At 42.0% G+C, this 23,381-nt stretch overlaps 1 protein-coding gene across 2 annotated transcripts in view; it reads right to left on the minus strand.

The window, feature by feature from the left end:
• Positions 1-7,661: 7,661 nt before the first annotated feature.
• Positions 7,662-23,381, minus strand: part of ATP13A3 (ATPase 13A3) — a 165,441-nt gene continuing 149,721 nt past the window's right edge. Inside the window, exons 32-33 of one of the 2 annotated variants that reach the window (XM_069727175.1) lie at positions 17,904-17,990; positions 7,662-17,502 (exon numbers count right to left, since the gene is read on the minus strand). In XM_069727175.1, coding sequence (XP_069583276.1) covers positions 17,305-17,502; positions 17,904-17,990 — 285 coding nt within the window. In that variant the 3' untranslated portion in view covers positions 7,662-17,304. The remainder of the gene's footprint in view (positions 17,503-17,903; positions 17,991-23,381) is intronic. The other variant, XM_069727176.1, reaches the window with a different exon arrangement.

A 23,381-nucleotide genomic window follows, 5' to 3' on the forward strand; every position in this document is an offset into this window, starting at 1 on the left:
GGGTTGGAGCTAGAATTGGGGGGTTTCCACTGTTTAGGTACATCAGGGGGTCTCCAAACACGACAGCCAATTTTGCGCTCAAAAAGTCAAATGGTGCTCCCTCCCTTCTGAGCTCTGCCGTGCGCCCAAACAGTGGGTTACCCCCACATATGGGGCATCAGCGTACTCGGGATAAATTGGACAACAACTTCTGGGGTCCAATTTCTCTTGTTACCCTTGTGAAAATAAAAACTTGGGGGCTACAAAATCTATTTTGTGAAAAAAAAAATATTTTTTATTTTCACGACTCTGCATTCTAAACTTCTGTGAAGCACTTGGGCATTCAAAGTTCTCACCACACATCTAGATAAGTTCCTTGGGGGGTCTAGTTTCCAAAATGGGGTCACTTGTGGGGGGTTTCTACTGGTTAGGTACATCAGGGGCTCTGCAAACGCAACATAATACCCGCAGACCATTCTATCAAAGTCTGCATTCCAAAACGGCGCTCCTTCCTTCCGAGCTCTGCCGTGCGCCCAAACAGTGGTTTACCCCCACATATGGGGTACCAGCATACTCAGGACAAATTGGACAACAACTTTTGGGGTCCAGTTTCTCTTGTTACCCTTGTGAAAATAAAAATTTGGTGGCTAAAAAATCTTTTTTGTGGAAAAAAAAATTTTTTTTTATTTTCACGGCTCTGCATTATAAACTTCTGTGAAGCACTTGGGCATTCAAGGTTCTCACCACACATCTAGATAAGTTCCATGGGGGGTCTAGTTTCCAAAATGGGGTCACTTGTGGGGGATTTCTACTGTTTAGGCACATCAGGGGCTCTCCAAACGCGACATGGCGTCCGATCTCAATTCCAGCCAATTCTACATTGAAAAAGTAAAACGGCACTCTTTCTCTTCCAAGCTCTGCGGTGCGCCCAAACAGTGGTTTACCCCCACATATTGGGTATCGACGTACTCAGGAGAAATTGCACAACAACTTTTGTGGTCTAATTTCTCCTGTTACCCTTGTGAAAATAAAAATTTGTGGGCAAAAAGATCATTTTTGTAGAAAAAATGCAATTTTTTTTTTCACGGCTCTACGTTATAAACTTCTGTGAAGCACATGGGGGTTCAAAGTGCTCGCCACACATCTAGATAAGTTCCTTAAGGGGTCTAGTTTCCAAAATGGTGTCACTTGTGGGGGGTTTCCACTGTTTAGGCACATCAGGGGCTCTCCAAACGCGACATGGCATCCAATCTCAATTCCAGCCAATTCTACATTGAAAAAGTAAAACGGCACTCCTTCTCTTCCAAGCTCTGCGGTGCGCCCTAACAGTTGTTTACCCCCACATATTGGGTATCAGCGTACTCAGGAGAAATTGCACAACAACTTTTGTTGTCTAATTTCTCCTGTTACCCTTGTGAAAATAAGAATTTGTGGGCAAAAAGATCATTTTTGTGTAAACAAAAGCGATTTTTTATTTTCACGGCTCTACGTTATAAACTTCTGTGAAGCACTTGGGGGTTCAAAGTGCTCACCACACATCTAGATAAGTTCCTTAAGGGGTCTAGTTTCCAAAATGGTGTCACTTGTGGGGAGTTTCTACTGGTTAGGTACATCAGGGGCTCTGCAAACGCAACATAATACCCGCAGACCATTCTATCAAAGTCTGCATTCCAAAACGGCGCTCCTTCCTTCCGAGCTCTGCCGTGCGCCCAAACAGTGGTTTACCCCCACATATGGGGTACCAGCATACTCAGGACAAATTGGACAACAACTTTTGGGGTCCAGTTTCTCTTGTTACCCTTGTGAAAATAAAAATTTGGTGGCTAAAAAATCTTTTTTGTGGAAAAAAAAATGTTTTTTTATTTTCACGGCTCTGCATTATAAACTTCTGTGAAGCACTTGGGCATTCAAGGTTCTCACCACACATCTAGATAAGTTCCATGGGGGGTCTAGTTTCCAAAATGGGGTCACTTGTGGGGGATTTCTACTGTTTAGGCACATCAGGGGCTCTCCAAACGCGACATGGCGTCCGATCTCAATTCCAGCCAATTCTACATTGAAAAAGTAAAACGGCACTCTTTCTCTTCCAAGCTCTGCGGTGCGCCCAAACAGTGGTTTACCCCCACATATTGGGTATCGACGTACTCAGGAGAAATTGCACAACAACTTTTGTGGTCTAATTTCTCCTGTTACCCTTGTGAAAATAAAAATTTGTGGGCAAAAAGATCATTTTTGTAGAAAAAATGCAATTTTTTTTTTCACGGCTCTACGTTATAAACTTCTGTGAAGCACATGGGGGTTCAAAGTGCTCGCCACACATCTAGATAAGTTCCTTAAGGGGTCTAGTTTCCAAAATGGTGTCACTTGTGGGGGGTTTCCACTGTTTAGGCACATCAGGGGCTCTCCAAACGCGACATGGCGTCCAATCTCAATTCCAGCCAATTCTACATTGAAAAAGTAAAACGGCACTCCTTCTCTTCCAAGCTCTGCGGTGCGCCCTAACAGTTGTTTACCCCCACATATTGGGTATCAGCGTACTCAGGAGAAATTGCACAACAACTTTTGTTGTCTAATTTCTCCTGTTACCCTTGTGAAAATAAGAATTTGTGGGCAAAAAGATCATTTTTGTGTAAACAAAAGCGATTTTTTATTTTCACGGCTCTACGTTATAAACTTCTGTGAAGCACTTGGGGGTTCAAAGTGCTCACCACACATCTAGATAAGTTCCTTAAGGGGTCTAGTTTCCAAAATGGTGTCACTTGTGGGGAGTTTCCACTGTTTAGGTACATCAGGGGCTCTCTAAATGTGACATGGTGTCCGATCTCAATTCCAGCCAATTCTGCATTGAAAAAGTCAAACGGCGCTCCTTCACTTCTAAGTTCTGCGGTGCGCCCTAACAGTGGTTTACCCCTACATATGGGGTATTGGCGTATTCAGGAGAAATTGCATAACAAAATTTATGGTTACATTTCTGTTTTTACACTTGTGAAAATAAAAAAAATGGTTCTGAATCAAGATGTTTGCAAAAAAAAGTTAAATGTTCATTTTTTCCTTCCACATTGTTTCAGTTCCTGTGAAGCACGTAAAGGGTTAATAAACTTCTTGAATGTGGTTTTGAGAACCTTGAGGGGTGTAGTTTTTAGAATGGTGTCACACTTCATTATTTGCTATCATATAGACCCCTCAAAATGACTTCAAATGTGATGTGGTCCCTAAAAAAAAAAAATGGTGTTGTAAAAATGAGAAATTGCTGGTCAACTTTTAACCCTTATAACTCCCTAACAAAAAAAAACTTTGTTTCCAAAATTGTGCTGATGTAAAGTAGACATGTGGGAAATGTTATTTATTAACTATTTTTTATGACATATCTCTCTGATTTAAGGGCATAAAAATACAAAGTTTGAAAATTGCAAAATTTTAAAAATTTTCGCCATATTTCCATTTTTTTCATAAATAATCGCAAGTAATATCGAAGAAATGTTACCACTAACATGAAGTACAATATGTCACGAAAAAACAATCTCAGAATCAGCGGGATCCGTTGAAGCGTTCCAGAGTTATAACCTCATAAAGTGACAGTGGTCAGAATTGCAAAAATTGGCCTGGTCATTAAGTACCAAATTGGCTCTGTCACTAAGGGGTTAAAGGGAACCTGTCACCCCCAAAATCGATGGTGAGATAAGCTCACCGTCATCAGGGGCTTATCTACAGCATTCTGTAATGCTGTAGATCAGGGGTCCCCAACTCCAGTCCTCAAGGCCCACCAACAGGTCATGTTTTCAGGATTTCCTTTGCATTGCACAGGTGATGCAATTATTACCTGGGCAAGACTAAGGAAATCCTGAAAACATGACATGTTGGTGGGCCTTGAGGACTGGAGTTGGGGACCCCTGCTGTAGATAAGCCGCCGATGTAACCTGAAAGAGGAGAAAAAAAAGGTTAGATTATACTCACCCAGGGGCGGTCCCGTCAAATGGGTGTCTCAAGTCCACTCTGGCGCCTCCCATCTTCATTCCATGACGTCCTCTTCTGGTCTTCACACCGCGGCTCCTGCGCACTTTGTTTGCCCTGTTGAGGGCAGAGCAAAGTACTGCAGTGCGCAGGCGCCGGAAAGGTCAGAGAGGCACAGCACCTGCGCACTGCAGTAAGATAGGAGACGCTGGAGCGGACCTGAGACACCCATTTGACGGGACCGCCCCTGGGTGAGTATAATCTAACCTCTTTTTCTCCTCTTTCAGGTTACATCGGGGGCTTATCTACAGCATTCCAGAATTCCAGAACGCATTCCAGGTTCCCTTTAAAAAAAAAATTAAAAAAAATCTCAGAAACGGTGGGATCAATTGAAGAGTTTCAGAGCTTTAACCTCAAAGTGATAGTAGTCAGAATTGGAAAAATTGGCCTGGTCAGGAAAGTGAAAACAGGCATGGGGGTACAAAGTAACCACAGTTTTCATTTTTATTTGAGAAATCAATGGCACACGTGAGAATAAGCAAATGTGTAATATATCTTAGAGCAATCGGTTTCTTTCTCTGCCAGAATGAATCAGTCACTATAAAATGGCTGTATCTGACCGTGCAAGAACAATGGTCTGATCATACCACAGTTCCTGTGCTGGGGAGGAAGAAAAAGAGTATACAGACATTACAGGAGGGGATCACGCAAATTCTTTCTGTGAGGTAAAACAAGCTTTTAGGCTATGTGCACATGTTGCGGAATGGGGTGCAGAATTTTCTGCACAAAATCCGCATCTCCTGGCAGAAACCGCAGGTGCAGATTTGCCGCAGATTTTATGTGGAATTGATGCTAATTTTGTGCGGATTTTCTGCGTTTTTTGCCACTGCGTGTTTCTATAATGGAAGGGTGCAGAATCGCTGCAAATCCGCACAAAAGAAGTGACATGAACTTCTCTTAAATCCGCAGCGTTTCCACGTGGATTTTCCGCACCATCTGCGGATCTGCAGCGTTTCTGCGTGGAAAAATCCGTGGCGGATCCGCACTAAATCCGCATCGTGTGCACATACCCTGTAACAGGCTGGGAAATGTTTTTCTGTACAGAAACCAGCAGCTGTGATCCCATGCTGTAATGTTTGTATAGTGTTGTTTCCTCCCCTGCCCAGGAGCTGCAGTATGATCAGACCATGTTCCTGTACAGTCAGACACAGCCAATACACAGTACACAGCAGGGGCCATGTAGCTTTCACGCTCAATTCAAGGCTTAGATCTGAAATATCTTTTAATTGAAGACAGATTTTCCCATTACTGATATGGAGGATGACAGTTGCTGCTCATCAGATTCTATGAAGAAAAAGCAGAGAATGAGGGAGGAGCTACTGATTTTACTTATGAATTAAGTTAAAGTTCAACCCAGAAGCAGAAATAAAACAGACTTCTCAAAGACAGGGATTCCCAATCTGTGGCTCATGGCTGTCTGCATCCTCGGAACACTAGTATTGTGTATAGCAAACCGCTACCAGCAAGACGAAGAAGTGGAGGACAAGCCCTGAAAAGGTTTCGGCTGCCTCCTCCTCCTTGCTGGAGACATCGTTCCCTCTCAGCTTGCGGCTTGCTTCGTCTCCTGATGTGTGCCCTCAGCATTGTAGGAGAGTTAGGGGACACCGGCACGTCTGTGAGGGGAGAACACAGAATAATTTACAAGTGCTAGTAGGAGCCTGTGCAAACACGGAGACTGTCAGCAGTAGGAGGCCGGTTCCATCCATGACATCTAATGCTGCCGAGTAGCAGTCTCATTGCCTGTGTGGGGCTGCTACTAGCACTCACTGGAAAAGCAGTAGGACACCGCAGAGGTTCCACCAATCCACCACTTCCTGCTAATCAGAGGGAAAGCACTGAGGGATTTACGGCTGCCTCCCACTCAGATAAGCGGCACATGTAGTCACTGAACAGCCCTCATAATATTAAGGGATGTCTACTTTAAGTAAAATAAATACCAAAGTGTGAGAAGTACATAACTCATCAGGTACTCCCCCACAACCTTCAGGGTGCAGAGCCAGCTTCCAGCCACCACTGCAGTCCTGAGGTTGTGACCAGTCACATCAACACTCTAGTCAGCCACTGTATTCCGTGCTCGTGTAGATGTCGTTGGCACACGAGGTTGAGATCAATGAGTCGGCGACTAGAAAGGTGACATCACCCCTTTAAATCACAGCTCCAGCACTGCAACAATGGCGGATTTAGGAGTGTATTAATATAGTGCAGTATCGGTCCTATGCAGAATTCAAGACGTCCACGGGTTACAATCCGAGGACAGACTGCAAAGCACGGACCACCACAGGACGGTCCTGAATTTGGGAAGTTGTCCCACTATCTTGCTGGAGGTTAAGGGAATGTTACGCCTTCGGCTGTATCCATCTCCTCAGGACACAGATACTGCTGACTATAAGAGTGATGCAGGGAACCATCACATCCTCCTCCATCAATCTATGCAGACTGGAGATCCTGCCAGGCTTGCCAGTCTTCCTGGACAGTCCATAAAAAAAATAGTGGTCTGTTTTACAGTGAATGCAGATATCTTCATATCAGAATTATAGGCTGCAGACATGCATCACTGATAATCATGCTAATTTATTATGGTTTTCCACTGTGTCCATAAAAAATATTGTCTGTCCGTGATTGATAAGCCATCCATAAATAATCAAAAGTCAAGTTGGCAACCCTGCTTGAAATCCATTGTGAGAAAAGTGCAATACAAATGCTTTATTGTTGTTGTAATTACAGTGGAGAATAAACAGAAAAAGGCCCTTATGCAAGAAATATATATGGGCCCTTGATAGCCCAAGAGCTCTTAAAAATGCAAAGTTGCACCCGCTTTAGAGAGACAGAAATGGCTCCAAAGGTTGCCGTAATGATATGTTTACGGTCCGATGGGCGGTGTTTTCTGTTCTTTCAGCACCCCTTCCTTTACCACTGGCCGCAATATTGTCTTGAATTTGATTAGGTTTCCTCCATAGTACACGCGTGTGCAATGCAATCTCGCTTTGCGCACGTGCAGTATGTTTTGCCCAACTGCAGGCAAAGCCGAAAAGCATTGGTGCGCATGCGTCGGCGCACTATGTCCCGGAAGTATTTCGCTGTGTTCCGGGACATAGTAAGCCGGTGCAAGCGCACTAATGCTTTTCAGCTTTGCCCGCAGTTGGGCAAAGCATACTGCGCGTGCGCAAGGCGAGATTGCATTGCGCACGCGTGTACTATGGAGGAAACCTAATCAAATTCAAGACAATATTGCGGCCAGCGGGAAAGGAAAAGGTGCATGAATGAACAGAAAACACCGCCAATCGGACCGTAAACAGAGCCCGCCAAATTCAGGTGACATGTTCCCTTTAAGGTTTCCGTCCTCTCTTGTGGGTGGTGTGTGTGAGGACATCGTCAGGTTGCACACCATAACCGTGGGCAGATATACAGGGCTCTAACAACCTTTATAAGCTCCTTATAGAGATTAAGGAGAAAACGCTGTGTTCTAAACTGCAACTTGTGTCAAACCAGAAAGTGAGAGCATACACTTTATCATACTAGTTTCCTTGTTTTAGTGTAACTGCCTGTGTCCCATTCTCCAAAAAAGGACAGTGAACATGTAAGAAAAAACACAATACGGTTAAGTGCAGGATCAGGTATTGTAGAAGGAACACCTTTCAGCAGCAAAAAAAAACAAAAAAAAAAAAAAAACAAACATTTGAATTTTGTGTTTTTATTTAAAAGGGCTTTAATCACAAAATTATTTTACATGACTATATACATGATATATTTACATTTTTGCAGGTATGGTTTCTTTTTTACAGTAGGGTACCATAAAGAGCAGCACTTTGTTCATTTTGATATGCAGCATCCATTTCTTTTGTATCTCTTATTCGTGGGCAAAAGCCTTAAAGGTAAATTACAAGTAGTTGAGATGCAGAGCACAGTGTGGCAACAAAAAAAAATCCCCAAATTATACTACTCAGTGGAACTGGAATGTTCTACTGTAAAAAGGGGTATTCCAATCTCAAAGATCCTATCCCATCTAAATAAGTAGTAGGTATAATAATCATATTAGCAAATACCTAAAATTAAAAAATGTAGTATAGTTCTTCTGATTCACCATGTCGCTTACCCCATGTACAGGGAATTCCAGTAGCTTTGGTATCCATGGTTACATCCACTCATAGATACCGTTCATTGTTATTGGCCGTAACAATGGATACCTAAGCTACTACAATGCCCTGGACATGGGGTAAGCGACATAGTGAATCAGAAGAACTATACTACATTTTTAACTGAAGCATTTGCTAATATTATACCTACAACATACTGAGAAAGTATCTTGGCGATGGGAATACACCTTTAACCCTGCTGTTCTGTTGGTCAAAAATGACCGACTTTGAACTTCAATATTCTTTAAAATATTCAAGATGCGGCTCTGAAACCCGTGGCCGACCGACCCATCCTCATTTAAGTCAATCAACCACAAGTTTCAGAACCGCATCTTGAACACCCCAAAAAATACCAAAGTTCAAAATAGGTCTCCCCAGACCGAACAGAACAGCAGGGTTAAAGTTTTTGGCTTGAGTAGAATTGACTTAGTACTTTAATATTCAATTTTTTAAGGGGGAAAAAAAAGAAAAATGGTAAGTGATCATAACAAGAAGTTACCATATGGTTTAAATGAATGCATTAAACTATAACTTAAGAGGCCCTGTACTCTATTTGTAGTTAAAGAGGCATGTAAACTGCAAGTCCACTCAGGTAAGTAACTAATGACATGCGCAAATACAAATATGGAGGATATTTAGCAACTTTAGGTTGGAGATCACAAGAGCCTATGTTTTACTACAGCACAATTGTGGGCATTAAAGAGTGGATGGCCACTGTAGGAAACTCAGATTTATGTGCCAAGGGTAAACCACATAAGCGCACATAATTGCAATATAATGACATATCAGCCACAAACGCCAACCCTACATATACAGATCGCAAGAAAAGCCCTCAGTGCACGTAGACAATGGGTGACGGAGTCATCTGATTATATCATGATCATTGATCTATCATCATGGCTATATTATTTACATAAAGCAGTGGGCTTTCTACACTGGTTACGTGGCTAAAAATCGATATATACAAATCTAAACTTTTACTTTGTTCTAGTGTCTAAATGAAAAGGTCTTGGCGTTTTAGTCAGTCTCAACTGTCGCTTGCCACTATTATCAGATATAATTAAAATGTGGTGGATTAGGACGTCGCCGCTTTGGTCTGTGCTTTCACAAGCCATGTCACTATGTGCAGTGCATCATCAACATAGCTAAAAGGACTGTGCTTAAATTTGAGTGTCCCACAGTGCAATGGTTTGTAGCAAAGAGGATAGGACATAACCCTCTGTATGGAAAGGATACTGCATGACTAAGATAAAAAAAAAACACCACATTTATAATACAACAAACATATTACAGATTAGCACAGTCTGAAGCACAAATGAGGAAAACAAATAAATAAAATAAATTATTGAAACAATTATCAAAACATACACAAGCAAATCTGAAAGAAAAATGAAAAATCAAACCCACAACATCCCACCCCCCGGACGGATTGTTAAGCATTGCAAAGTTATATATATATATCAATAGGCAAAGGGAAAAAAAAAAAGTCTTCTGGGAAGTGACATAGGACCTTTATTTGAAAGAACTGCAGAATGTTTAAAGAAATGTAAAATAAAAACAAAAGCACAATACAAAACATTACTGAGCATTTAAAAGGGGCGTTCAGCTCCAAAAGTGGAATTTTCAGCAAATACGGTAGCTTGCTGAATCCTAACGGTTTATAATATACAATGTTAGGGCTCGTGCAGACAATCAAAGAAAAAAAAAAAGACGCAGCATGCGCGGTCTGCATGCGATAACTGGATCACGCTCGGTCATGCAAGTCAGTGAGTGCATGGAAACATCGTACTGCACTCAGATGACATCTCACTTAGGTGCCATTTGCACGGACTGACAGAATGGAGAAGATGGAGATTTTTTCCCCCCTCCTTCTCATCCAGGAGAATTCGATCACACTCAAAGTGTGATTAGCACGATCGGACCGATCTCTCTCGGATGAGAAAATACGGTCGTGTGATCCTAGCTTTAGAGTTCGGATCGGATGCCAGTTCTAGCATTCATCACGTGACCACATGTGTAATTTGCATACTTGCAGTCACATGACAACTAGATTTTCATCCACTTTGCTCAATAGAACACCGAAAGAAGTGGATGAGAATCTAGTCGGCATGTGACTCGAATATGCAAATTACCTACTTGTGAAGGCCACTGTAACCGGCAAGCGGAGCTGAATTCTGTGCGTACATTACACACTGTTAGGATTCAGAAAGACACCATGCTTGCCAACACTTCCACCGGGTCGGACAATGCCTGTAACTTATATTGCTTTGTGGTAGCCTCATTTACATTATATTATTGGCTAAACAAGCACACACATCTGTGAAGATTAATTTCAGCCAAAATTCTATGCGTGGCAGAATTAATATACTTGTATAAATAGAATAAACTGTTACTACAGCAACCATTTATGTTTAAGAAAAAAAAAAATTGTTTGAAAAAAAATTAAAATTGCACTGTGGTTGCTATGAGCGACAAGGCCAGTTAACCAATGGCAAATAAGCAGATTCTTAATTCTCACACAGTGCCCATAGCAGAAAATATACTAGTGAAACATAGGGGGCGTACATCAATCATTCATAAGTAGCCAGTTTAGTTTTTTGCTGGCTAATGAACATAAAAGTAATGTTAGTACATTGCCTACATACCTGGTTTATTGTTCCTTAAAGGGGTTTTGCCACCATAGTAACAAATTACTCGTCTCTAGGTTTGGCCATTACTTGAGGTGTCCATAAACATCAAATGTTAGAAGGTCAAAACCACCAAGTTTGGTGAGATCGGTCCAATTATCGATGTGTATAGGTGTTTCCACACTATATTTGGATATATTCCGGTAGCACTGAAAAGGCGGGAATAGCGGTTTGCTATATACCACTATATAATGTGTATGGGCCGCTTAACTAACTGGTGGGAGTCCGAATGCCAGGAGACTAATCTGAAACTTGAAAGGACCAAGGCCCCTTTTTTGATCTAGATCAGTGGAGGTCCCACAAAGTTGGACATGCATCAGACGGTTATAAGATATATTAGCTGTAAGCCAACACATTCTATGACATAAAAGACCCTTTAAAATAAATGAAATGTGTGACTGCCTAGTATCAGTTCTAGCCTGGTGTATTCCTATAGCTGGCCGAGAATGAGGCACTGAAGCAGGAACCTTGCCAATAGGAGAGGGTACAAGGACTAAGACTACAGCTTGTAGAGAGCACAGGGATAAAGCAAAAACATTCTGCACGTACAAACGCAGGAATCCGTTCAGTTCTGCAGTGCACTTTAGCAATTGCTAGATTCAATGAAATAAAGTTAAATTAAATGAAAATGTAAAAAATAAAAACCCTGAGGGGTACTTATATTTATTTCATAGACAATACAAGAAAAATAATCTTAATATATTTATATAGAACACATTTTGTTGCAAAAGCTAGAATTCTTTTTTTTTTTATACATTTGTGCGCTCATTTTAACCAGCAAAATATACATAATTTGCTTAAGTACAGAACCTTAGAAAAGGGGGAACACGTGGTTTAGCTGGTTAGCAACTGTACTGTTGAACTTCGGAACTGCAAGATTTTGCAGAATGACCACAGTTTTATCAGACAGAATCACTAGTTTGTGACATTTTCACGCAGAAACTCTACGGCTGTTGGTGAGCCTGCAACAACATGAAATCGTTAAAAAAAGGCCACTTTTCAAAGCCCTTATACAGAAAACGAGCTGCCTTTTTATTATACATGTTTTGTGGTGAAGCAGGCTAACAAAAACACGCAGTCATTGCCAGTCAGAATGGAAAGCTCCAGGCACATAAAGGGTTAAATCGTGAAGGCACAAACCAGCAGGGCAACCGATACTTGCTGGTACACCTGGCTGCGATGGATAGGTTCAGAGTTGGGGATAGTCATGGAATACAGAGGGTTAACATCAGAATATAGAACATCATTATTATCCCACCGCAGTGTTTCACTTTCAGTAAATTATATTCATAATATATGTTTAGAATGCAGGACTTTTTTGTTTTTTATTGTATAAGTTACTTAGAATTGCTAAATAAATTTACTGTACATTCTCCTATACACATTTTTACAAGGCATCGCCTACATACATATGCATGTATATTTTTACACACATGCAGATTTTTTTTTAACCCCTTCATGATCTTGTGATTTTCCGTTCTTGTTTTTTTTGGTCCCCTTCTTCCCAGAGCCGTAACTTTTTCACTTTTCCGTCAATATGGCCAATTGAGGGCTTGTTTTTATTTGAGAGACAAGTTGTGATTTTGAACGACGCCATTGATTTTACCATATAATGTACTGGAAAACAGGAAAAAAAATTCCACATAAAAATTGGGGGAAAAAAGTGCAATTCCACAACTGTTTTTTACCATATTCACCAAATGCTAAAACTGACCTGCCGTTATGACTCCCCAGGTCATTAATAGTTTGCAGTTACCAAACATGTATAGGTTCTTTTTTCTTAAATGGTACAAAAAAAATTCCGATGTTTGTATGTAAAAAAATAAAAAAGCGCCATTTTCCGAGAGACTTTAGTGTCTATTTTCCAGCTGAGGGCTTATTTTTTGCGTGCCGAGCTATTTGGGGTAGATATGATGTTTTAATCGCCCGTTATTGCATTTTATTGCAATGTTGTGGTGACCAAGAAAACCCGAAGTTCTGGTGTTTTGATATTTTTTTTCTTGTTATGCCATTTACCAATTGGATTAATTTATTTTATGTTTTGATAGATTGGACATTTCTGAACTCGAAGCGTGCAGGAGAAAGTGGGTACATGGACCTTTATTTTATACACGAAAAACCACAAAAAAAATGTATTATTCATATCTTCTTTACAGCAAACGCTGCTGCACAGAAGATATGAATCGCGGCATCAGCACCATGTGGGGGGGACAGCGCTTACTGTAGCACTGTCTCCTGCACAGCACACAGACTGCACACGGACAACGTCCGTGTGCGGTACGTGTTTTACACGGACCGATTGACTTTACTGGGTCCGTGTAATACGTGCGCTCCCACGAACACTGACATGTCTCCGTGTTCGGCACGTGGAGACATGGTCCGCAAAAAATCAATGACATCTGCACAGATGCATTGATTTTAATGCGTCTACGTGTGTCAGTGGCTCCGGTACGTGAGGAAACGGTCACCTCACGTACCGGAGCCACTGACGTGTGAAACCGGCCTTAGAGGCACTTGATGACTAATTAAATCAGCTATCAATTGCGAGGAAAGACGCAGGCTCAGCGTGAGCCCACATCAAAGCAGGCACACAGTCAATGACGTGCATGTACGTCATCGGTCGTGAAGGGGTTAATATAAGCAACAGGTCATGCAATATTAAGAAAAACAAGCTGTTCTACCCTAAATTAGATCCCTTCAGACTGCCAGGTGGTGAGTGAGATAGCATAACGAAAAATAAGACATGGCAAATCACACACACAAAAAAAAAAATAAATAGAATTTTGTTTAAAAATGTCAAGAATATGTCTTTAAAGTCGTACTTAAATACAGGTTTTTGTTCATTACTGACCAGCAGTTTTCTACCTGATACAATTTATTTCATCCCAACATTTGAAACTCTTATTATGGTCATCCGAGTCACGCGTTTCCTAGTCCCTTAGGGTATGTGCACACGTTGCGGGTTCCACTGCGTATTTTCCCCCACGGATTTTGTGCAGTTTTAGTGTGGATTTCATCTGCGTTTTTACACCTGTGGATTCTAATTATGGAATAGGTGTAAAACGCTGTGGAATCCGCACAAAATTGACATGCCGCGGAAAACAAACCGCTGCATTTCTGTGCGGAATTTTCCACAGCATGTTTATTGCGGATTTGGTTTTCCATAGGTTTACATGGTACTGTACACCGCATGGAAAACTGCTGTGAATCCGCAGGGCCAAATCCGCTGCGGATCCGCAGCCAAATCCGCAACGTGTGCACATACCCTTAGACTCTAAGTCAGTCTTGGACTTGAGCACAACATTTGTGTTTCACTGACAGTGTAAGGACCACAAGTCCAAGACTGACCGAGGGTCTTCTGACTCGCACTAAAAGCCAAATATGCGTATTAGGCTGTAAATGCAGGTCACTAGGTAAGCTCATACAATTGCTCTGGTTCACAGTCCCTGTCTGTATTTTCTGTTGTGTGCGGTGTTTAAACTCTCCAGAGTATTTCAACAAGACGTTGCTTCAGGCATTGTCATGTGTATCCATCTTCTAAAAGAGAACATGGAAAAACCTATCACAAGCAGAAGGCAGGGGAAAAATCTGAAGATTTAACAAATATGAACACAGGTTCTAGAGCAGTGGTGCACAATCTTTTCTTACTGTACTTAATGTGAGTTGCTGAAATGGGTTTCATTACTCCCATAAAACTACATTGGAGAAAGTCTCATGCATGTATGACCACCTCTCCACATCACCTACTCATTCCTAGAGTGCTCACCTACTCATTCCTAGAGTGCTACAAAGGGGACATGACACCCACACTCTGCTAATATTGGGGAGTTCCAGAAAAGGACACGTAGTGAAACAGATACTTATCTATCCCTGCACTGCAATATACCACACTTTTCTCTGGCAAGGAATATACATGTCCAAGTCCATTACCAGAGGTTTTGGAGTTGCATAGAAGAAGGGAACAATGTTAGAGGGCAAGAAAAACTAAACAAAAAGGCATCTACAGCAGGAGTCAGAAACCTGCAGAACTCCAGCAGTTGTGAAACTACATGTCTCAGATTTAAACAGGGCTAAGTTTGTCAATTGGCACAACTTTTGGTTTCACAATGTCCAAGGATAGGTTTACATTATGAGATCTGTGTTGTTAAACGATCACCAATGGGTAGATATTTCCTAATCATTGGTTATTTAGTAGTCTGTTTAGGAAGGCAGACTGCAAAAAAACTGTGCACATGGTTTAGACTTACCACTGCACTCCATTATGAAAGCCAGAGGAACTGGGTCACCAAACATGAAAAATGTATGGTCAATTTTCAGTCCTGGCATAGAGGGTAGTTTTAAAAATGTTTCCCACTACAAACATATAGGCTGCTGTATCCTCCACTCAGAGCAGTGGTCGTGCATATGAACACAATCTGAGTCCACAAAAGTTAAGGATGTAGTTGAGAGTGTGCTCTCAGCTACTTCTATATCTCACATGGACATGGAGTCAATTGGGTTATAGCAGGAAGACCCCAAAAATTCCTTATCCTCAACTGAGTTGTGATGATGCGGTCAACAAGTGTTAAAACTACTACAAATTTAGCCCTGTTACATCTAGTAGTAATGTTACATTATATATATTTATTTAAAAAAACTTAAAAATGTAGGTAACCTACCTAATACTCATCTCTATATCATGATGTATACTTTTGCTCAGATTAAAAATGGGCCAAGCCCATTGATTTAGGCATGACCGTATGACCATCCAATGTGTATAGAGGGGCCTCATAACACAACATTGAGTAATGATCTTAAAAAGGGAACTTTAGGGATTGTTGAATTTCAAAGCTCGCTTCTTTTGTTCTGAGGGAGGACAAGCTGTCACTAAAGATTTCTAGCAGTGGCTTACTCCACTCTCCCCACTTGAAACACTTGCACCCTTGACTGAGCGTGCATGTCTAAGGAGGGTTTCGGAGACACAGCATTTGTCTCAGTTATCCAAGGTATATGGGTAGCTTTAGGAACACACAGCAAAAAAATTTACCACATGCTGCTAAAGATTTATACGTATCCCATATAGAGACAGATAGATGCTATTTGGTTTATGCCCATCTTTAACTCTTTAGTGCCTGGAGAAGGAGCAGAGAGATCTTTTCAAGTACAGCAGGAGTGGGGACTCTTTCTGTCAATGACCATTTGGCTATTTATACCATCGTTCGGGGGCCGTACAAATCATGCGCTAGAAGCCCACAAAGTACGTCCTGATGCTGGCACTGGTGTCAGGACAATCATTCATTGAACATCCCTGTGTGTTCGGTAGTGAACGCTGCGTGTATGTGAGCACAAAGCAAGAAGAAATTAATGGGCTGATGGCCATCAAAATACAGCTGCCATCACAAGCACTGCGGTCTCCGGGAATCTGCCCGGGGGCCGGATAAAAGGTCATCGTGGGCCACAAAGGGCCTGCGGTCCGGAGTTCCCCACCCCTGATGTACAATATCAGAACTCAACACAGCAAAATTCACAGCTCTAAGGTCTGAAATGCATAGATTTATAGCTGGAAAAAAAATAGAAATTTTAGTTTTCTCTTTACTGGTACATTTATAAAACATCTACTCGCTTTCATAGAATCTATTCCAAAGAATTCAGAAATGACTTCTAGTGCAAACACTTGATGGTTTCAGGGAGCAATAAATGGAAGAATTGTAAGCAAAGACCGTCATTACACAGACAACGTATCCTCTGAAAATATATCCAGTATCACTGCATGTAACAGGAGTCTAATTACTACAACAAGCAACTGATGAAAAGTTACAGGCGTCGGGTGTAAAAATAACCTCAAGTAGTTTCTTAAAAACGTGAATACGGGTGACAGACTATAGCGTAAAAACGGAAAATTAATCTTTGGTACTGAACATGAGTTGTTAATTGTTAATGCAAATAAATGAGGGTGGATGGGAGATTTAACTTAAAAAGGCACGAAAGTAAACATTATATGCAACTTTAAAAACGAGGGGGTAAAAAAGTCAATATTACAGCAGTGGGATGCTAGCAGCACAGTAGGATAGCCTCAGGCTCTGTAAGCGACCTCAATGCTTACGCCGGTAGAGTAATGCAGGGTCAAAAATGTAATCGATAAGAGAACATTGAAAGAGTATGATTATATGTTACTGCAAAAAGTTTTAATTAGGCGCCATGGAAAAATGTAAAAAAAAAAAAAAAAAAAAAAAATTACAAATGAAATACAATGGTCCCAAGGTCTGATGGCTGCTCCCTTCACCATCAACACACTGAGTGCTGCAGTGGTACATAAAAAATGATTTCATTTCTGAAGTCTTTGCAAAACGTTATCCATTCAGACATAATGTACAGACGTGTATGAATGGAGGCATTATGAAAGCGGTCAAGGGCTCTGCGGTGAGCTGCTCCACAATACAATGCAGACATCCCATGCAGCGCGCACAAATTACCCATCCTAAAAACAATAGGACTAATAAACCCGATAGTAGCTGCTACGTAATTGTGATAACTTGGTAAGTGCCATTCTCCAGAGAAGGTGGCTTTGCTTCTGTAGTAGTTCTTGGCTTAGGTGGCCAGTCTGGATCGACCAACAGCTCCTGTGCTAAGTGCATGTATTTGGCTTTAGGAGTCTTCTTTTTACAGAAACACAAAAAGGACAAGAATCGCGCTGCCCACAGATCATTTGCCTCCTATAAAAAAAACAAAAAAAAAAAACATTTGATCAACGCACTTTGAAATACCCGACTTCCTCATCTGCAGACAGAGAATGTAAATGGACAACTACGATCACAAGTCTGTTCTGTATGTGGTAGAATAGATCAAAACCAGAACCCGGAATAAAAGGTTTCGTTATGTGCATTTGTTAGTACAGACCTGAGGAGAGACTTTATTGCAAGCATTTACATGAAAAGCAATAGCTGCCCTTCCACCAATGCAATCCTTTCACCAAGTCACACACCATGCAGTAACACAGATGGAGTGAGGAGATGAGCAGGCACACAGATAACAAGCACATGACACTGCTAACACAACAGATAAGGGGGCCGCAGAGCTGAAGATGCCCGATACATATGAACAGTGAGGTTCCAACCTGTGGGGGGTGGGTGACCTTGTGGGACTCTCCCTGCTTGTCTCGGTTGAACACAAGTTTCCAGAGTATGATATCAAGGACGATAGTCTGCGAGAAATTGTGGGTGGGTGGGAAGAATTAAAAGCACCAGTTCATTAGAAACATGCAAATTAGATCAAATATTTTAAAACAGGTCAACAACTCATTAGGACACAATCACAGTGCTCAATTAACAGGTACATGGGAAGAAATACTTGTATAGTAGAAATGCTTGTGATTTCACGCCTTCACTGTATTAGAACAGAGCAGATTGGTGACATATTGACACTTTTGCCAAGTGATTTTGGAATCTGAAAAATACTAAAATCTAAAATTGACAAGGACATGAAGTCCATTCTCACAGCTAAAGAATATAAATGAAATATAAAGCCACTTTGCAAATTGTTTGCATGATGTGTCCTATCAATTTAGTGCTATGCATCACAATGGACGGCTACAACCACCACCCACTTCTTGCCAAGGTGCAGCCATACTCGTTCAGCAGGGTCCAGATCAAAGCTAGCAAGAATTCGAGAAGGTACGAAGGGTATGGCAGCAGGGTCAGAGGACACAATTTATTTTTTACTACGTTGTGAGATGCACAGGTCTGAATAATGGCTGTATACACAAAATGCAGGGACACCTTTAATTCAGGACTATTTGCAAAGTTGATTCATTTTCATTTGAATTGTACGGGGATGATGAAAATATGTTGCAAAAGTTTAGCAAACCTTTAAAAAACAATAAAATTATGGGGTTATTCAGCTTTCATTTTTTCTGTTTTAAACAGCGGCAAATGGTATAAAAATATCAAACTGTCATTCTGCAGATTTTTCTTTCCAAGAGCTCTATATGTGCCCGTTAAGGACATTTAGTGGCCACAGTGTTCATGTTCCGTACTACTGGGATAACATGCTGCTGACTTGTAACCAAATACCAGAAGAACTGGCGGAAAGAAGAGGAGAGTATACCGTATATACTTGAGTATAAGCCGAGATTTTCAGTCCATTTTTTTTTTGGCTAAAAGTGCCCCTCTCGGCTTATACTCACGTCATTGTTCAGGGGGTCGGCGGGGGAGCGGCAGCTGTCACATCATACTCACCTGCTCCCGGCGCGGTCTCTGCACGTTCCTGCTTCTCCGATGGTCTCATGCGCCTGCAGCTCTTCCTGTGTTCAGCAGTCACATGATACCGCTCATTAAAGTAATGAATATGGACGCGACTCCACTCCCATAGGCGTGGCGCACATATTCATTACTTTAATGAGCGGTACCATGTGACAGCTGAACACAGAAACAAGCTGCCGGCGCGTGCCGGAGACCATCGGAGAAGCAGGGACATACAGAGAAACCGCACCAGGAGGGCGAGTTTGACAGGGGAGGGTGAGCCATGCGATATTCACCTGTCCCAATTACACCGCCGCGCTGTGTCTTCCGCATCCTCTGGCTGTGACGTTCAGGTCAGAGCGTGCGATGACGTGTTTAGTGTGCTCCCTCTGCCTGAATAGTCATTACAAAGACCCAGAAGACACAGCAGCACACGGCGATGGAACGGGGACAGGTGAATATCGCAAGTGCCAATTACCCCCATAGTGCCCCGGTGTCCCCGCCAGGCCCCCGACACTTGGCACCCAGCGATGAGAGGAGAGTATGTCTTTTTTTTTTTTTTTTTAATTGCAGCAGCAGCATAAGGGGCATATTATTCTATGGAGCATTTTATGAAGCCATCAACCTTTGTGCAGCATTATATGGGGAATAATATTCTATGGAGCATATTATGGAGCCATCATTAACCTTTTATGCAGCATTATATGGGGCATATATTAACATGGAGCATCATATTGGGCCCATCATGACCTGTATGGAGCATTATATATGGGGCTCCTGATTCAATATGGATATTCAAAAACACAACCTATGGATGTCTCAATTTTACTTTTATTGGTATCCATTTTTAGTTTTGAGATTTACCAGTAGCTGCTGCATTTTCCACCCTAGGCTTATACTCGAGTCAATAAGTTTTCCTAGTTTTTTGTGGCAATATTAGGGGTCTCAGCTTATACTTGGGTCGGCTTATAATCAAGTATATACAGTAATTTTCTCTGTATTGTACACCATTGACAGCAGTATATAATTAAAGGGCATCTGTCAATAGGATCAAATCCCTCAATGTCATCTATATGGACATGCAGGTGATAGGAAGCTGAAAAACGATATCTTGATATCTGCGATTCAGTGTCTTATTCCAGAGATATGTAAGGTCTATGGGCCGGACATAGATCTCCCCAAGAATCTCCCTCCATAGCTTATTGTAAATGAAAGGGGGCTCTGCAGTGAGATCAGGAGACCAGACTGTCCGTCATTACATGTCTCACACTGGTAACTCCACCTTTCCACCTTCCATTTAAAATGAGCTCTGGAGGCAGATTCTCTGGGAGATCAGTGTTCGACATCGGATCGCATATAACATTTTAATGAAATTTATGACTGACAGGCCCATATAGATGGCTTGGAAGGGTTGTTCACACTGACCGATTCCCTTTATATTATAAAAAAAAAAAAAGCGAGATAAGAATAGTACTTAAGAGTAAGTTAAGAACTTATTCCTGCAATCATACCCAGTGAAATGGAGTCACAAGGGTGATAAAAGTATTTAAAGGGAAAACCCCATGAGTTAGATAGTGAAATATGTTCGTCCATTCACCATTCACTTGGCAAAAGAGAATTCAGTAATATCTGGTTAATTCATTCAGTTTCATTTAAAAGTACAAAGTAAATTTCCCTTGACCTAGTCCATTAGATCGCTTAATAAAGGAGGCATTCTGAATTATACGTGTATATATACATATATATATACAGAAATTTTGATTTGTAATCACTTTTGTTTTTTTTGTTTTTAAAGGGAACCTGTCACCCCGTTTTTTGAGATTGAGCTATAAATACTGTTAAATAGGGCCTGCGCTGTGTGTTCCTATAGTGTATGTAGTGTACCCCGATTCCCCATGTATGCTGAGAAATAACTTACCAAAGTCGCCGTTTTCGCCTGTCAATCAGGCTGGTCAGGTCGGGAGGGCGTGGTGACATCGGTGGTTCTTCCTCAGCTTTACGTTGGTGGCGTAGTGGCGTAGTGGTGAAGACACAGCGCGCGATCTGCGCTGTAATCCCTTGCATCGGTGGGGGCGGCCATCTTCCTGGGGCCGCGCGTGCGCAGATCGAGTGCTCTGCTGCACGGGGCTTCAGGAAAATGGCCGCGGGATGCCGCGCGTGCGCATTAGAGATCGCGGCGGCCATTTTCCCAAAGCCGAGTTTGCATCTCGGCTTTGGGAAAATGGCCGCCGCGATCTCTAATGCGCACGCGCGGCATCCCGCGGCCATTTTCCTGAAGCCCCGTGCAGCAGAGCACTCGATCTGCGCACGCGCGGCCCCAGGAAGATGGCCGCCCCCACCGATGCAAGGGATTACAGCGCAGATCGCGCGCTGTGTCTTCACCACTACGCCACTATGCCACCAACGTAAAGCTGAGGAAGAACCACCGATGTCACCACGCCCTCCCGACCTGACCAGCCTGATTGACAGGCGAAAACGGCGACTTTGGTAAGTTATTTCTCAGCATACATGGGGAATCGGGGTACACTACATACACTATAGGAACACACAGCGCAGGCCCTATTTAACAGTATTTATAGCTCAATCTCAAAAAACGGGGTGACAGGTTCCCTTTAATGTCAATGAAGCAAAACAGAGTGACATGGGAACTTGCATTTGAGGGGCCAGAGTGAACAAAGGCCTTTGTATATTTTACACAGCTTTAGTAGTGGCATTTTTATTCCAATCATAAAACATTGCACTGAGGTTTACATTCTGCAAGTTAATGTTACCCATATCCAATGTTACGTTCTCCAAGGGGATGACGGGTTACAGATTTCACACATGGGAGAATAAAAGGATTCCATGATCTATCAACACATGGGAAATGGAGGAAGAGCGGTTGCTACATATCATTATATTGTAGAGAATGCGTAGCTCCTCATACAGTAGTTGGCACCCTTTAGAACAGAGGCCGGCAAACTGGGAAGCTGACTGCCGTGAAACAAACTCCCAGCATGCCATGACAACTGCAGGCTGTATGTGTCTGTTGGGAGTCGCAGGTTCACAACGGTCGAGTGCCACAGCTTGCTGACCACGGCTTTGGAAGCTTTTGGCATATAGTACATGTTATTTGGGCATAGATGCGATTCTCTCCTGATAAAGTGAGCATTATGATTAGATCTATTTTTGGGAAAGGGGCATAATCAGACATTTCACGATATGTAACACAATATTGTAAAACACTAGAGTTGAGCCAAAAGATCTGCAGGACCTTGTTTCAGTGGCTAAGTCAGTAGCCCGTGACCACCAGATGAGAGCCCCGTGAGCCTCCTCCTATCTGCCGGCATCCCTGGTGTCTCTTCGGACATCGTTATGACACTATGCCGAACGTTGCTCCAAGCCTATTAATCAGAATATATGTTGGGCCCTGAAAATCTTTTTGCTCAACTGACTTCTACTGTTAAGTTCTTTCTCTATGGCCAGCAGCAATCAAATATTACTGATCAGAAAGCACCAGAGTCTCCAAGTAAGGGCAAAATAAGCCATAAATAAGTAACCAGCCCAGCACAAACGGGTACCCGAAGTCTGACCGTATGACAAGATGTGGGCAGACTGTAGTTTTCACATGCTTATTAGGAATAGATGGATGCAAAAAACACTTCTGACAATATATGACTGCGCTGCAGTATATGAAGGCGATGGGTGTCGCTGAGCAAACACACAACCAAAACAATTGAGCAATATGCAGCATGCGGAAAATGCAGCAATGTAGAATTTGGTGCTATATAAGAATTAGGCAATCAGACAGCACTTTTGAGCTTAGCAATAAATGTGTATAACAATCATACTTTTCTTCATTTTTGCTAATACGGGTAATAATTTAACATGAGAACTATCACAATATATCAAATAAGTGAAAAGTTTATTGAATTCAATTTGCACATATTTTTATAGGATAAAACAGAATTTCTTCCACTTCTCTGTACATTAGTCATGCTCCCGTTATGTGTGTAATATCTGCCTTCTGCAGCTGCCCTCTTTCCCAATCTTTGGGAGAACAATTCCTGTTTGTGGTCTTCTGGTTCAGCGTCTGAACATTGGGCGGAATCAAACCGCCATCGGTACAGAGGTCACTGTGACAACACGGAACTTCACACCTCCTAAGGCAAGTCCCATTTAGGTTTGACCTCTTCACCTCAAAACTACATAGAAGAGGAGACCTTGGAACATCATGTTTGGCCATGTCCACACTTACGGTCTGACATTCCTCTTGTCCCATTCCAGGAACAGACAAATGGATGCAATATCAAAAACAGATCTGTTGCATCACAGATGCCAACAGAAAAGGAGACACACGGATTATTATCGGGTGC

The sequence above is a fragment of the Ranitomeya imitator genome, chromosome 5, assembly GCF_032444005.1.
Source record: "Ranitomeya imitator isolate aRanImi1 chromosome 5, aRanImi1.pri, whole genome shotgun sequence".
Lineage (NCBI taxonomy): Eukaryota > Metazoa > Chordata > Amphibia > Anura > Dendrobatidae > Ranitomeya > Ranitomeya imitator.